At 44.8% G+C, this 16,925-nt stretch overlaps 1 protein-coding gene across 2 annotated transcripts in view; it reads right to left on the bottom strand.

The window, feature by feature from the left end:
* LOC308163215 (ankyrin repeat and BTB/POZ domain-containing protein 3-A-like) overlaps nucleotides 1-16,925 on the bottom strand; it is a gene marked incomplete at both ends in the record, with an annotated part of 139,783 nt that overhangs the window by 30,783 nt on the left and 92,075 nt on the right. For both annotated transcript variants that reach the window (XM_080537390.1, XM_080537391.1), the window contains 2 exons: nucleotides 3,883-4,035; nucleotides 10,257-10,464. In XM_080537390.1, coding sequence (XP_080393516.1) covers nucleotides 3,883-4,035; nucleotides 10,257-10,464 — 361 coding nt within the window. The remainder of the gene's footprint in view (nucleotides 1-3,882; nucleotides 4,036-10,256; nucleotides 10,465-16,925) is intronic.

Below are 16,925 nucleotides of genomic sequence, written 5' to 3'. Positions count from 1 at the left end.
TGCACACACACTGACACGTGTGCGTGCACTCTTCATCCCCTCTAGCCCCTGTACAGTTTTTCTGCTGTAAATAATTAATTATAACTAAAATAATTATTCCTTCTTCTAACATTATGACTGCCAATAGCCCCTGGCCTGAGCATAGATTACTTTGCGATGAGTGATGGACAGATGATTCACTTACTTAGACAAATGGATTTGTTGTAAGTTGGATAAAGGCCTCTGCTAAATGAACGGAAAAAAAGAAGAAAAATGTGAAAGTAACAATGCTAGAAGAAGGACTACTTTTTAAAATGATTTAATTTTGTATTATTATAAATGTATTTTCAGTAGAGAATCTTTACAGGGGGGTAGCGGGGATGAAGAGGTCTTTAGAAGGGACAGTTAAGATGTAGCCTGAAGAGATCTTCAATCTACGGCAGAAGACAGGTAGTGACTCTGCAGTCCTGACAGCAGTGTGCAGCTCGTTCCACCAGCGGGGCGCCAGCACAGTGAAAAGCCGTGACTGAGTAGCACGACTGCTGCATCCACGTAGAGGCGGTGGTGCCAGGTGGCCAGCAGAGGTGGAGGAGCGGAGTGATCAGGCCGGGGTTTGGGGGCTGACCATTGCTTGCAAGTAGGGAGGGGCTGTTTTCTTTACCGCCCGGTAGGCGAGCACCAGGGTTGAATCTGATGCGAGCTGCTACTAGGAGCCAGCGAAGGGTGCGAAGGAGGGGGGTGACATGGGACAACTTGGGGAGATTCTGGATGAGCTGCAGAGGTCTGATGGCGGAGGCAGCGGGGAGCCCGGCCAAGAGGGCATTGCAGTAGTCAAGGTGGGAGATCACACACCTTGTGTCTGGACAAAGCGTTGTGCTGCATCTCCCGTGAGGAATGGACGTATCCTTCTGATGTTGTAGAGGAAGAATCTGGCGTGTTGTCGCTGTGATGATGTTCGCCACATAGGTGATTGTCAAGGATCACCCCAAGATTCCTGGCTGTCTGGAAGGAGGTCACCAAAGTTCTCTACAGTGATGGAGAAGTCTTGGAGAGGGAAGACTTTCCCAGGGAGGAAGAGCAGCTCGGTCTTGTTACAGTAAGGTTGAGCTTGAGGTGGTGGGCTGACATCCACGCAGAAATGTTTGCAAGACACGCAGAGACACATGTTGCCACCTGTGAGTCAGAACGGGGGAAAGAAAGAGAGAAAGAGTTGAGTGTCGTCTGCGTAGCAGCGGTAGGATAGACCATGTGAGGAAATTAATGAGCCAACAGATTTGGTGTAGAGGGAGGACAGTAAGGGCCCTAGGACAGAGCCCTGGGGGACCCCAGTGGTGAGGGCGGGTAGAGAGGATTTGGTTACCTGCTTGGATGTGGCCAATTTTAGAATATCATCAGGAGAGAGGGGGGGGAAAGAGCTGACAACCCAGAGACAAGGTGTAGAGCATTGGGTTTGGGAGGAGTGGTAGCAGTGTTGGCAGGTAGAGGTAGAGAGAAAGAGCTGCTAATGCCATCAACCTTCTCTTCAAAGTAGGTGACAAAGTCATGTGCAGACAGGAGGGAGGAGGGGGAGTTGATAAGTGAGGAAAATGTGGAGAACAGTTTCCTTGGGTCGGAGGCAGAGGGTTGAATTTTGGAATAGTAGTAAGAAGCTTCATTAGCTGATGCGGAGGAGGTGTAATTGAGGAGGAGAGAGAGAGAAGGTTTTAGGTCATCAGGTTTTAGGTCATTCTTCATTTTCTCTCAACTCCCCGAAGCCCTATTGAAGCCCTATCGAAGCCCTATTGAAGCCCTATCGAAGCCCTATTCTGCAAGCTTGCAGGGTTTCAGACACCCAAGGAGCGCGTAGAGAGGATCATGCTGACCTTGAGGTCAGTGGACAGAGAGGGTCGAATCATGACGAGTGAACAGGAGGGTGGAGGAGGCTGCATCAGAGGATAGAAGAGGGAAGGTTTCAACAGAGGGGTAGGGAGGATGAGGAAGAGGAAGAGAGAGCGGAGAGGGAGAGGGTAGGCAGGTTGTGGCGAGAGGATACAGTGTGGGTGGAGTCTAACTGGGAGGGGAAAGGATACAAAATGATGATCAGAAACTGGAAGAGGGGTAACTGGTGAAGTTCTCTGACTGGATGTTGAAGTCAGTCAGTAGTGAGAGCGGTGTGCCGTCCTCAGGGAAGAAGCTGAGAAGGACGTCCATCTCTTCTAAGAAGTGACCGATCTGACTGGGGGGACGATAGATAGATAGATAGATAGATAGATAGATAGATAGATAGATAGATAGATAGATAGATAGATAGATAGACAGATAGATAGATAGATAGATAGATAGATAGATAGATAGATGGATAGATAGATAGATAGATAGATAGATAGATAGACAGATAGATAGATAGATAGAGAGATAGAGAGATAGATAGATAGATAGATAGATAACAATAAGATTGAGTTTGACTAGGGAGGTGACAGAAACAGCATGCTGTACTCGAAGGTGGACATGGAGAGGTGTGACAGGTGTGACAGGGGAAGGACATGATGTGACCACTTTGCCTCTCCCTTGACCAGAGAGTCTAGGGGAATGAGAAAAGGAGTAGCCGTCAGAGAGGGCTGCCGGAGTAGCCGTGTTTTCCTGTGTAATCCATGACTCTGTGAGAGGAAGGAAGTGGAGGGATATGAAGCAGGCGTAAGATGAGATCTCTGATTCCTCATCACTGACTGTTCCACAGTCCTCCCGTGACAGTGAAGTCGTGGTCAGTTGAGCATGGGGGGGTAGATTAGATTAGATGGGTTGCGTAGGGGACGTGTAGTGTCTATGTGTCCTCCCGAGGGATGAACGTTGAGGAATGGGGAGAACATTTAGTAATATTTGCTGAAATAGAGATAGAGGGTCAATACACTCAGAATAGTGAAAAAAATTAACTAGAGGAGTAAAATAAAAACTGTAGCTTGGCTTTCCTCTCAGGCCTTCCTCGATGGATTCCACAGACTGACTCCTTCGTCTTTGTGTCAGGAGGCTGTCGCTCTTTGACCGTCAGGATAGAAATGCAGATTCTGTCTTTTCTGATGACTAGCAGGGTTGCAGCCCCTCCCAACTAACCAACGATCAGTTAACGACTAGACAGGCTTCACCACTCACTCCACATGTATATAGTCCTGGTCAGGAGGTGAGAAGGGACTTAAAAACCTTGCAGCATAGTTTCAGGCTCTCCCGATGGAGATTGACAGCCGTTGGCTTCAAACAGATTCAGACAGATTTGGCTTCAAACTGAAACTAGCTCCCTGGGCTTCAGGCAAGATAGCCACAAAAAATACTACCATCAGCACTGATTTTTAACAAGATTAAATTAATTTACTCAGGCTACAGACTGCCTTTACCACTCATTCCAAATGTATCATTCAGAACACAAAAACAATGTTCAAAGCACAGTTTTGTTAAAAAAAACGATTTCCTTAGTTAGGTAAGTCGTTGGGAACTGGCTTCATTATCAACCGTTTTGTCTCAGTTGAAGTAATACAATATTATACAACAGTTAGTTCCGACCAAGTAATTTGATTGGACAAGAGGCATTCCATGAGTGCTGATATACAGTATAACAGCACTGGGACTTTTAACTATAGGTATCACTCCGAAATGACCGTTAATATCAAAGTAGCTAGCCTGCAGATGTTTGTGTTCAGGTTACTAGGCAACAGTCCAGTTGCGGAACTATTTTTTGTTGACGGAGCACGGCTGATATTCAGTATAACACACTCCCTCTCGTGTGATATTGCTTAAATAATGCTCTTCAGCTGTCTCGCTAGAAGCTGTTGCCATGGTGAAGCAACTGAAACCTTCCCTGGGTCACTGGGACTTGAAATGTGCCTATGTGTGTGTGTGTGTGTGTGTGTGTGGTGTGTCTGAGTCATGTCGTACTTTAGCTGCCGCGGTTCACAGTCCACCCCTGGCAGCAGCAGCCGGGCCGCCTGCCTCACGTCGTCACTGTCCACAGAGAAGCTGCGTCGATGCTCTGTGTGCGCCACCGCAACCCTGATCCACTCCATCAGTGGGGGCAGTACCATGAACGGCCTGCAGGGGGAGACAGGGAGAGAGAACACATTTTAAATGTTTGGCATTTAGCAGCAGACGCCTTTATTCCAAAGCGACTTACAGTCGATACATTTGAATACTAAGCAAGTAAGTGAATTATCAATCCACCAGTCGTAGCAGGAAGAGTAATCCAGCTCGGGCCCGGGGACATTGATAGAAGGAAAAACCTTCTTCTGTCACCTTCTTCTAAAGCTAGTTTATTTTTATTTATTTTTTGACACTGGAGAAACAGAGAAACAGTACAAGGGGGGCAATAGAAGTTTTTAGGGGACACAGTAGAGGGGAAAAGCGGGTGTCTTCAGGAGACGCAGTGCTGAGGGGCAGAAGGCTGTTCACAATACAACCCAACAATGGAGAGGGCCCCCCCAGAGTTTTCCCCCCGGCGGCGTGATGACATGGTCAGGAAAAACTGTTGGCCCTACCCATAAACATTTCCTCAGACATTAGAGATGTAGGTTGACTGGATCCATATGAATCCTGTGAAAAATCTTGCTGACAAAATTAATTTGACATATTAAATAAACCACCTTCTTGCTTTTTGTAGAAGCTTTTTGTAGAAGCTATTTGGCGTATCAGAGTAACTTGTTCACCTCACAAATCAATTGAGATACATCAGGACAAAACAGATGGTTTACGTGTATTAATACCTTTCCAATTAACCACAGATTGACTGTAAATACATTTTCTATTGTGTTGATATTTGTTTCAAAGGCAAGATAATCCAGACTTAAATGAGCCTAGACACAACTTGTCAGAGAGTGAGCCCTGAATGCTGTTACCAAGGATACCTCCATCATATCCCATGAGCCTCCAGTGTTGGCTCCCATGTTGACATATTCAATATTCATATTTCAAAAATGTCATCTGAGCCTGTATATTCCCTAATTACATACTCTGCAAAATGCCAAATACTCCCATCTGAGGCTCTCTCATGTATTTGTCATTGTTTTTTTTCATTTTGTCCTTGTAATTTATTGATGATGTGGAGTGAAATAAGTATCAATAAATGGGATCAATAAAGTACTACTCTTCTCTCTCTCTCTCTCTCTCTCTATCCCTCTCTCTTTCTCTCTCTCTCTCTCTATCCCTCTCTTTCTCTCTCTCTCTCTCTATCCCTCTCTCTTTCTCTCTCTCTCTCTCTATCCCTCTCTCTTTCTCTTTCTCTCTCTCTCTCTCTCTCTCTCTCTCTCTCTCTCTCTCTTTCTCTCTCTGTCTCTCTCTCTATCTCTCTCTCTCTCTCTCCACCTCCCAACCCCCCTCTCTATTTAAAATTGTGAAAGAAGAGATTACAGAATCACACTATGAAGCGGTCACATGCCGTCCTCGACCAGTAGGCAGAGCAGTCCGACACACAAAGAGCCAAGAGGTGTAGAGGCAAAGCTTCAATCTCGTTCTTATCGACATACACGGCACTGTAGAGACTGAATGGTGATTCTCCCCTGAGCTGAGAGATGAAAGTAAGCTTTTGAATGTCATAGGTCCTCTCATTATGGGTAGCAGTGTTGAAGATAAAACAAATGCTCACCAGCAGCTGAAGAGATGTTTATTCAAAAAGGTATTGGTATCAGTTTATATTCAAAGTGCTTTGAGTTGCATTTCATGTACGAAAGGCGCTATATAAATAAAGCTTTATTTACTTACTTACATCACAGAAAAGCCTCATTTTATGTGCACATTTCTAATGTGATAACCTTTGGTAAACAGCAATGTAAAATTCAACAGTAGAAAGGGGATAGAGATAGTTTCACTGAGTGCATTTACTAGCTCAATTGAGGGAAATGGATCAGATTCAAATTCAACCACTGCAATTGCCTTACCAGAGTATCTCGGCCAAAAGATGTCGGTAAACAACCGAACTGACATATTACAGACAGAGTAACAACGAATATGACAAGAGTTACGATGGTCCGATATCTACGCCAATACACCATCCAAAAATCTACAGAGAGAGGAGGCCAAAAAAGCTTCTCCGATCCCTAAGTTGTGCAATATTGTTGACGAGGCAGACTCTCCTTTCTACCGAGCTAGTCCAGCCTGCTAAACCTTTCTGTCTGAGGTTTTATAATTAATCAAGCCAACACCCGCCCTTTGGATATCAGCGCACTATGTTTGACTGGCCTACTTTGTTCAGGGCACCAAGTGTTTCTCACCGAATCGACTATCCCTCTCCCTAGACACCTCCAACCAGACAGCCTGCCAGGAATTTCAACTCGGGCAAAAACACTACTGCAGGGCTTTCTCAACTTCTCAGCAGCCAGCTGACTAATTTGACACTCCCGACCTCCTCCCTTTCCTCAAAGCTTGCGATAAAATAAATGTGTGGTAGTCAGGAGACATATTTCCCATTCATTCCACTGTAGGGTAGAGAAAGGGAGGCCCAGCCTAAAAGAAAAACATTGCTGGTTAATGTCGTTCCTCTGCGTAGCCAGCCGACCAGTGACAGCCAATACAAAGAATTGCCAGCAGAGGAAATCTTTCACAGGAGAGAATATCTGAGTAAATAACCTATAGACAGCAATACTGCTTCACCAAATCACCACTGTGGCAAGTAAAACATATGTGTACAGTACATTCTCGGTGCCCCATATGACACATAAAAATAAAATTATAAAACGGATAGGTGAAATCAAGCAATCTGATTGGTTCATAGCCGTGGTATATTGAGCGTATACCACAGCTACGATTAGTAGAGCCTCATCACAGTTCGAAATGAATACGCCTGTTTCAAGGTCAACATTCCAAATATAACAGACTTTTAATTCAATCTCAAGGACATTTTATCAAATAAAAAAAATAAAATAATAATAATCCTACGCAAAGTAACCATGTAGATTCCCAATATGTGGTCTGTTTATCAAAATAAAGCCTGTTTGAAAATGTGTCGAGACGTTTTCGGAGTGCCCTGCCTGCGTCCACTACAGCCGCGCGCTGTGACAACAGCTTTGTCAGCAATAAGAGGAACTATTTTATTTGAGGGGAACTATTTAAGATGATTAATTACGAATAAAAACTATTTGAATTTGAGTGTGCTTTTCTAATTCATATTGACAGTGTTGGTAACCGTTTTATAAAAGCAATAGCTCACTTCAGGCCAGTGGTATATGCTTATTATATCACAGCTAAGGGGGTTGCCGTCCCTCCGCTTCGCGTCGGGCCGAACAACGCCCCTTAGCTGTGATATAATAAGCATATACCACGGCCTGTCGTGAGCTATTGCTTAAATAAACTATGCCAAAATAACCAAGCTAGAAGAGCTTGATCCTACACAAAAAAAACTGAAATATAATCTCGCTTCCTTACAGGATTTTCAACTAATTCATGATCTAACTTATTCTCACAGAAATGCTCAGATGCACCAGTGTCATATGGACCCAATATGAGTCATTTTAATTTCATATCGACTTAAGTTCTCGAAAGATATTGTATTGTATTCCGTCAATTATATTTGGCAGACTTTCAACTATATTTTCTTGACAGCTAAATATATATAACATTGATAATCTGACTCCCATGTAATTATCACTATGTGCAAATAATTGTCACTGTGCTTATTTAGTGCAAGAAAGGTCAAATAGAATGAATCAGATTTAATAAAGCTTCAATAATAATGTATTATACATCTATTACAAGGCAAATACTTAATAGGGAGATGTTACATTCTAGAAAAGAGAGAGAAAGAGAGAGAGAGAGAGATCACCAGTGGTCATCACAAACACATACTCACAACCTGATGACTTCACTACAGGATCCAGGAACAAGAAACCCCCAACTAGTTACATCATCCTAAAAAACCCAGTATTGAAATCAGCAGCTGCTGATACAACCATGATTCATCTTACTGAATCTGAACTGATGAAATCACAGTTTTGACACCTCCTTTGACATTCATATCAGCCCAATAGAGCTCTCAGGTCTTCTGCTAGCATATCAGCCCAATAGAGCTCTCAGGTCTTCTGCTAGCATATCAGCCCAATAGAGCTCTCAGGTATTCTGCTAGCATATCAGCCCAATAGAGCTCTCAGGTCTTCTGCTAGCATATCAGCCCAATAGAGCTCTCAGGTCTTCTGACGCTGGTTTTCTCTGTGTACCACATGTACAAAAGAAGAGATTTGGTGAGGCTGCATTCTCATTTTATGCAGCCAAATTGTGGAATGCACTGCCAGTTTACATTAGGGATGCAACTTCAATCTTTTAAATATTATTTTTTTTTTAACCTTTATTTTACCAGGCGAGACAATTAAGAACAACATTCTTATTTACAATGCCGGCCTGCCTCATAAGGGGAAAGGGGAGGAGGGCTGAATTAAATTAAATGAAGATTATAAAAACCCATCCTTTAAATATTGCATTTAAATTACAAAATAATTAAATTAAGATGTTATAATGATTAAAGCACTTTGAGCTGCAACGTTTGCAGGAAAAGCGCTATACAAATACAAGATATTGATATTGTTATTATTATTATTATTATTATTCACAGAGCTCACAGGCATTTCCCTGTGGGATGGTAAAACTTAAGACAGCAGTAACTTTCCCTCTTCAGTATCTCCACAGAACGACTACTACACACAAAACTCTCTCCTAGTTTCCCATCCTCACTTTTTTATCACCCTCTCTCTCTCTCCTCTGTTCTCTCGCCCCCCCTCCTGTCTTTCTTGTTGGTTATCCCCTCCCTTGCCTTTGAGCAGAATGCAGAACAGACCGTCTGCTCTCCGGGGACCCGCAAGCCTGCTGACGCATCGTTCTGTCCGACATTCGCTCCTCTCCCCTGTGTCACTGAGATGACGTTTTAGCTCTTCTGAGGGGAGCCGAGGCGTCCGTCCGCTCCGGTCGAGTCCCACCGCTCCCATCAATCTGCCCACTCACTGCTGGCTGTGGAGGAGATGTCAGGGCCCATCCGCCTACACTATATCTTACGGACTTACCTCCTCTGTCTGCAGAGAGTAACTTTGCCGAGAGTGGAGGGTTAGTTGACTCTACAGGTGGGTCATTAACACTAGAACAACCATGGATGGGGTCATTTGTGCCAAGCGGGTAAAACATGTTTTTATACCTTTGCACTCTATCAAATTTCAGGACCCTCCTTTCATGACTTTTCCTAGATATGTGCGTTCTACCACCCCAGTATCCTTACATTTTGAAAATCACATCAGGATAAGCTAGTATGAAGCTATTTTGCAGTTTTTCTGTGTAGGAGGCAGGCAAATTTACAAGAGGCTCCATCTAGTGATCGTTGTGTGTTAGTAGCAGATTCCCATTCTAAAGACTATGGTCATTTGACCCCAGAGGCAGCGCTAAGAGTAGGTGAAATAGGCACGGCTGTCCTCGTATTAAACGTCTGTCCTCGTGTTAAAGCCTGTCCTCGTGTTAAACGGCTGTCCTCGTGTTAAACGGCTGTCCTCGTGTTAAAGGCATTTTAAGAAAGATGGGGAGGGGAGCAACTTAGTTTTGGAGCTTTTTCTACAGAGAACATTCGAGGTCAGTGTTTCCTCAGACATTCCCTGGGGACCCGAGGGTGTGCACATTTCAGTTCTAGCCCAGCACTAACCCTCCCAGCCAAGGGCTTTATGATGAGCTGATTGGTTGGTTGAATTGGCTGTGTTAGTGCTGGACCGGAACAACAACAACATGCACATATCGGGGGTCCTCTAAGCATTAAAGAAAATCGAGATTTTAGGTGATTTTTTCAGAAGAAGGACATCATTTTTTTTTTTTTACAGTTATTTTTTCTGAGTGGGGCAGTCCCACTCATATCTTTTCTTATTTAATGACAGATATAGAGATTCTGACAGGAAGGATGGGTGAGAGAGAGAGAAGGGATGACATGCAGGATATGTCCGCGGCTGGAATCGACCCGGGATCCCTGCGGTACATGGTCAGCGCTTAATCCACTACGCCACCTAAGCGCCCCATACAGAGAGCATTTGAGGTCAGTGTTTCCTCACACATTCCTTGGGGACTCGAGGGTGTGCACATTTCAGTTCTAGCCCAGCACTAACCCTCCCAGCCAAGGGCTTTATGATGAGCTGATTGGTTGAATTGTCTGTGCACTAAGCTGGACCGGAACAACAACAACGTGCACATATCGGCTGGTCCTCTAAGCATTAAAACAAATAGAGATTTTAGGAGATTTTTTTAGCAGAAGGACAAGGTCATTTGAGACGAGGAGGAGGAGGAGAGCGGAGGACAGACTGACTCACCTCTCGGTCTGCAGGGTGACCTTGGAGGGCTCCACGTTGGGGTTCTCCCACTCCATCTGCGGGCAGTGCATGAAGTAGCAGAGGGTGTAGAGCGCCTCGGGCTCCCAGTGCACCGAGCCGCTCTTCTGGTGGACCGGCGTCCCGTTGCTGCTGGGCGTCTTGATGTGCAGCGGCTGCAGGTGGTGCATCGCCCGCGATACCAGATCGCCTAGACGGAGAGAAGAAGAACATGAGGTCACTATGAGGTCACTATGAGGTCACTATGAGGTCTGGTTGTGGTTGGATACTCAATTCGGTTGTTAAGTCTGACGTCAAACGTGACGTTTAGCAATTTCCGGGTCCAAACCAGAAATTCCCCGCACCAGAGTACCAGTGTACTAAAGCACCAGAGTACCAGTGTACTAAAGCACCAGAGTACCAGTGTACTACAGCACCAGAGTACCAGTGTACTAAAGCACCAGAGTACCAGTGTACTAAAGCACCAGAGTACCAGTGTACTAAAGCATTAGAGTACCAGTGTACTAAAGCACCAGAGTACCAGTGTACTAAAGCACCAGAGTACCAGTGTACTACAGCACCAGAGTACCAGTGTACTACAGCACCAGAGTACCAGTGTACTAAAGCACCAGAGTACCAGTGTACTAAAGCACCAGAGTACCAGTGTACTAAAGCACCAGAGTACCAGTGTACTAAAGCACCAGAGTACCAGTGTACTACAGCGGTAGAATGACAGTTCAATCGTTTTTTAGACTGGGATCTATTCATACAACAAGGGACACAGCAGCACTTTCCTGTTTTTCCCATATTTGTCAGCGTCTTTGAGCCTCGGAAAAGCGCTATACAAATATAATGAATTATTATTATTACTGAGGCATTTCGAAGACAGCGCCTCAGCCAACGTTGGACCCGGAAACACGTCACAACTTAACACCCGAATAGAGGAGGCGGGTGGAGGTAGAATCAGGAATGGCCTCCCCACTACTTCCTAGTTTGTATAGTGGGGGATTACTCAGCAATGTTTTGGCTTACAGCGAGCCTGTCTTCGATTTTCAACAACGTTGACATTTATTAATTTCTTTCGGAATAAAAGTCCAAACATTTGGATCAGTTGCCGACTTGTTCCCCCTTTCACCAGCTGCTGTCACATTTATTTGAAGCGAACCAGTTCTCCATGTGAACCAGTTCTCCATGTCAACCAGTTCTCCATGTGAACCAGTTCTCCATGTCAACCAGTTCTCCATGCGAACCAGTTCTCCAGGTCATTCAGTTGCATCAGTGCTCAAATGTCTTCTCCATAACACACTGACACACTGACACACACTCACTGACACACTCCTTCATTCAAACACTTTCCTGCTCACTCCCTGATCTGCTGATTCACAATTCAGTTACTCACACACCCATACGATCGCTGGTATCAGGCAGATTGCTGGCTCAAAACCAGGCCAGCGTCCACATGGCTGGCAGTACCATACTGTAGTACCATACTGTAGTACCAACCTGCTCCAGGCTTGGACACCAGGGTTGGGTGAGCAAAGGAACAAAGACCAGGAGCGTTGCAATTTCTAATCATGCAAGTAACAAATACAGAAATGGTGAAATCCTTCAAATAATATTTATTTATTTTATATTTCTATAAGGTATATTATTCATGAATGTAATATATTATAATACCTTCATGAATATACAGCCAGACACTCTAAATGTGCTCATAATTCTTTCATCCTACATTTGGCAACTTCACGTTTATTGATGAGGTCATTAGTGATGAGTGTTCTAGAATGATGGCGCTGTTTTGAGAGGGAAAATTCTGCAGTCTGGCGCCAGTCGCCCGTTTCCTCAGAGAAATTAATAACTTCATCGATCTAATTATTTACTTAGTTGACTGGAACACAGGAATGTTCCTGGTTCTTGGCACAAAAAGTAAAAGAAATCCGGAAGAAAACAAAAAAACAAAATTGGTTCCTTCAAGAATCAGAGTCCATTATGGAATGAGTGATGAAAATGAAATCAATGGGTCTGAAGCAGAGAGGAGAGTGCATTAACACACACACACACACACACACACACACACACACACACACACACACTATCATCAGCAACACTACACAATGCCTTACTGCTGCAAGCTGAAAAAGTGAACTGATGCTTTCATAATGCCCCACAGCTTCCTAGAATGACTACAGTACATCAACCTACACAGCTGCATATTGAGTGTGTAGTGTGTACGTAGGATAATAAAGTAGCCAAGAAAATGCACAGAGCAGCAATATAAACCACCACAGAACAGCATCCCTCAACTCTCCTCTAATCAACCCTCCTCACCCAGATCATCTCATTATTCTAGCCGGAAATCACTCTCTTCACTCAGACCTATCACATCACTGTGACACACACAGCAGGGCTCCATACCTCCTCACCCCTTGGACAGCAAAGTGTCGACACCCAAGGTAGTTTCCCCCCCCGTCACAGAAGATTAGTCCCAGCTGCATATCTCTCCAGGTCATCCATACATGGCCGCTTTGGCTGGGAGGCCAAACACAACCTGGAGCTCTTCATGGTGCTGAGCACAGTCCAAACGGACGGTGACTGTATGACACCAGTGGTCTAGCTGAAGAGGACGCTCACCTGGGAACCGACACCTTTTAGTGTTAACTACATCCCTTACATCTGTCTATCTGAGGGATGTAAACACATAATATGGGATCAGTGGGATAGTGAACTGGAGTAGTTTCAGCTGTTTCAACTGTCCCCCCTGGCGTCACACACCAAAGTAAACTGTGAACCCCGCTCCGAACGCACCACCTCAAATAAATTGGCGGATTCTTGTCAGCACAAACAGGTCAGGCAGCCATCAAACGATCCGTATGGTCAGTGCAAGAGAGAGTTTAGCCGCCTGCTACTGGGCACACTTAGCAAAACCCCTCGCTGGATTCTCATCAGGGCTGCAGTTCATCAAGCCAAATTGCCCCCAATTATAGCCTTGCTCAAAGCCAAACCTCCCCTAGCACTGCCACCCCTTTGTGAAACGGCTATAAGGGGTTCAAAGGGAGATTGTCAGTGTGTTCCTTTCAGTACTAATTGTCTTAGCGGTTGGCGTACTTGCGCCCGGGTGACACTAGCGCTCCTCTCCTTTCCTGTAATTACCCCCCCGACGTTCCCGCGGGGCTAGGCTGCGTCTCACCTGAATTAATCATGGGGAATGACTTAGCGTCTCCATCTTCCTCAGCCCAGCCTCCCTCCCTGCCTCCCTCCCTCCCTCCCTCCCTTCATCAGCTTGAAAAGAGCAGGAAAGGACTCATAATTAGCGGGTCTCTCCGTTCCTGAGGAGAACGTGACACCGGTGTCTCCCTATTGTAGCCACATGTCAAAATAGAACAATTAGTTCAGAGCAGAAGTAATATGTAACCGCTAATTTGCCTTCATCTTTCAATTATCCGACCTACAAGTTGTTCTGCACGTGTCACGAGGCTATAGTTTATAGTTTGAGCATGAAAGTGAAGAGAGAAAGATATGTTTTTCTTGAACCAGGGAGGAATAATGGCTAAAGAAACAGAACTCTTTGTTGGCCAAAGCCACGGGCCTTGTACCTTGGTTCTGGGCAGCAGCGTACCAAAGCATCCTGCAAGACGGACCTTGATAAACCTGCTGCGCGCCTCCTACTTTGCCAACGACTTCAAAAAGCTTCCCCTCTGGCGTACTGTCTGTCTACTGTCTGTCTACACCACGAGGAATCTGAGGACATCGATTCAACTGGAATACTCCTTCATCTGGACTTCAATAGCTACGACACGACCGGGTTCAACGGTTCGATAGCCTTTGAAGCTACCTTCTGAGGTAAAGGTTGGTGGATGTCATTTCCTTCTGACCAGCTGACCCCCTCATGCTGACAGCATGTTAGATGGCAGCTGCCAATTAGGACATGGCCCTTTTGTCCGGTCTGTACCCTGCCTCCCTGCTTTTATTTGTTCCTGCAATAATAATAATAATAAAACATTTATTTGTATAGCACTTTTCCTGCAAACCTTGCAGCTCAAAGTGCTTTAATCATTATGTAATCATCATTTAATTATTTAGTCATTTAATAAAGGCAATATTAAAAAGATGGAAGTTGAATCCCTAATGTAAACTGGCAGTGCATTCCACCTATCTGGGGGCATAAAATGAGAATGCAGCCTCACTAAATCTCTTCTTTTGTACACGTGGGACACAGAGAAAGCCAGTGTCCGAAGACCTGAGAGCTCTATTGGGCTGATATGCTAGCAGAAGACCTGAGAGCTCTATTGGGCTGATATGCTAGCAGAAGACCTGAGAGCTCTATTGGGCTGATATGCTAGCAGAAGACCTGAGAGCTCTATTGGGCTGATATGCTAGCAGAAGACCTGAGAGCTCTATTGGGCTGATATGCTAGCAGAAGACCTGAGAGCTCTATTGGGCTGATATGCTAGCAGAAGACCTGAGAGCTCTATTGGGCTGATATGCTAGCAGAAGACCTGAGGGCTCTATTGCGCTGATATGCTAGCAGAAGACCTGAGAGCTCTACTGGGCTGATATGCAAATGTAAAGAGTTGTGACCGGTCCTCCATGTCCATATAATCCATATAATTATTGTTCCACTTTCTGTCATTGTCTTTTAAAAAATAATGTGCTTATATATTGCTGTGTATTACATTGTTGTTGTTGTTTTATGAATTATATTGTTGTTTATATGTCCTATGAACCAACCACACCAAGTACATTTCCTGCATGTGCGAATAAAGCAATAAAAATAATTCTGATTCTGATGTCTCATTCGGTTCGCCTCGCCCCTCTCAACTACACGTCTCATAGAGTTATCACGCCTGCTGCTAGTCTGGGGACTGGAGGGTCTCCACATGTCATGTCCACGAGATGATGTCATTGTCTACATGTCCCGCGGGCTGCACTGAAGACGTTTAATCACCCAATGGTAATGTGACCAGCCGAGAGCTCTGTCTTAGGGGCACATTAGCAATCGCTAGGCAACCATTCATCACAATTAATTACAAGTCATCTTCAACAGTGAATCAGCAGGTACACTTACAGCTCACCATAAATTACTAAATGATAGACCCACTTAATAATGGATGTCTGCTGTCAGCCCAGAGATACCAAGCGTGAGGTCACGGATAACGACTCCACCGCTGTATATTTGAATAGTTCCAGAAAAACATGTTGAGTCCCATAACATTTGCCCATCCATCAGGAAAAAAAAACACTTGTTGGAATTCATTTCGCATAGCTTCTCTTTGTTGAGAGTGGCCTGAAGTCTATTATGTTAGTTATTATGTAGCGGTCCTGGCACGTGAAGAGAGAGCTCATATTAGCATCTCCACGAGAGATGGCAGGCCGCAGTGTTTTCGCGTCAAAACCACCTTCATATTTTATTCATTTTGGTCAAAACCATCTCCAACAATGTCGCTCGTCTGTAGCCCTTCTACATGGTTGCTGGGACCGTGGTAGCGTGGTGTGCCATGCGACAACACAGCAGTGTCGCTGTACCAAACAGATCCCTGAAATCACAACAACGTGATTCACATGATCTTCTTTGGTCCTCTGTACATGAACTATCAATCTAAGACAGGAAATGACAACACAGTGTTGGATAATTGCTGTGCTCAGGCTAATTACTGGGTTTTCCTCAAACCGTGGACTGACGGTGGCGTGCCGAGCCGCCGCTCTCTGTCACGCTGTGTCATCTGGCGCTGCTGCGGTGCGTCGTGACTTTCCGGGCACGGAAATAGAAAGAAAAGTCGGGACAGACGCAAAGACAATGGCGTAAAGCCCCCCCCCCCCCACCATCATTGTACAGTACACTTTCTCTACTGTAAATATTACAATTATTATTAAAAATCTGTAATTCTTCCTTCTTGTAGCATTGTGACTGCCAATGGCCCCTGGTCATAACATAGATGTATTTTTCTTGCGATGACTGACAGTTAGATGATGACTGATGGTTGGATGATTCACTTACTCAGACAAATGTGTTTCACTTTAGATAAATGTGCCTGTTAAATGCCAATGATGTAAATGTATATCATTGTCTTGTCTCAGCGGCTGTCATACGTCATCTCTCTGGAGAGGGGGGGGCTAAATGGCTGCCGTTCTACGCCATCTAACGGTCTGACTCAGGCTTACATATTCCATGCCCTGAATTCCCATAAAAGTGTCTACTACTTCTACTTCATTAGATGGAATCTGACGGTTGAAGACTGATATTCTGATATTCTCTTTTCTGGTGAAAAAATCCCGACGTCTGGGGCAGTGGCACTCCAATGGAAGTTAAATGATTGGGTTGACCTCCTGAATGCTGTCAGTGAAACAAACTGATTCATATCACTCACTATGACGCTGTACAGCAGAGGAAAACAACACAAGAACGGTGCATTAGCGCAATCCGATGCTGAATCGGTCGATTCATGAGATGAATCGGAATTTCCATTCCGCTTTCGCAGATTGACTGAATTGAAATGCGATTATCCCTCTCCTGATTATCCCTCTCCTGATCAATACTGCCCATCTACATGCCTGAGCTGGCTGAGCTGGAGACACGCTGGAAAGGATCATTAATCAGGACGCTACGACCCCCAACTGTGACCTCCAGCCACACGACTACTACAACCAATCAGCTAACTCCATCCAATCAGGATG

The sequence above is a fragment of the Nansenia antarctica genome (genome assembly GCF_963989245.1).
Source record: "Nansenia antarctica genome assembly, chromosome: 8".
Classification (NCBI taxonomy): domain Eukaryota; kingdom Metazoa; phylum Chordata; class Actinopteri; order Argentiniformes; family Microstomatidae; genus Nansenia; species Nansenia antarctica.
The sequence above is the reverse complement of the archived record's forward strand: the minus strand, read 5'-3'. Positions and strand labels throughout refer to the sequence as shown.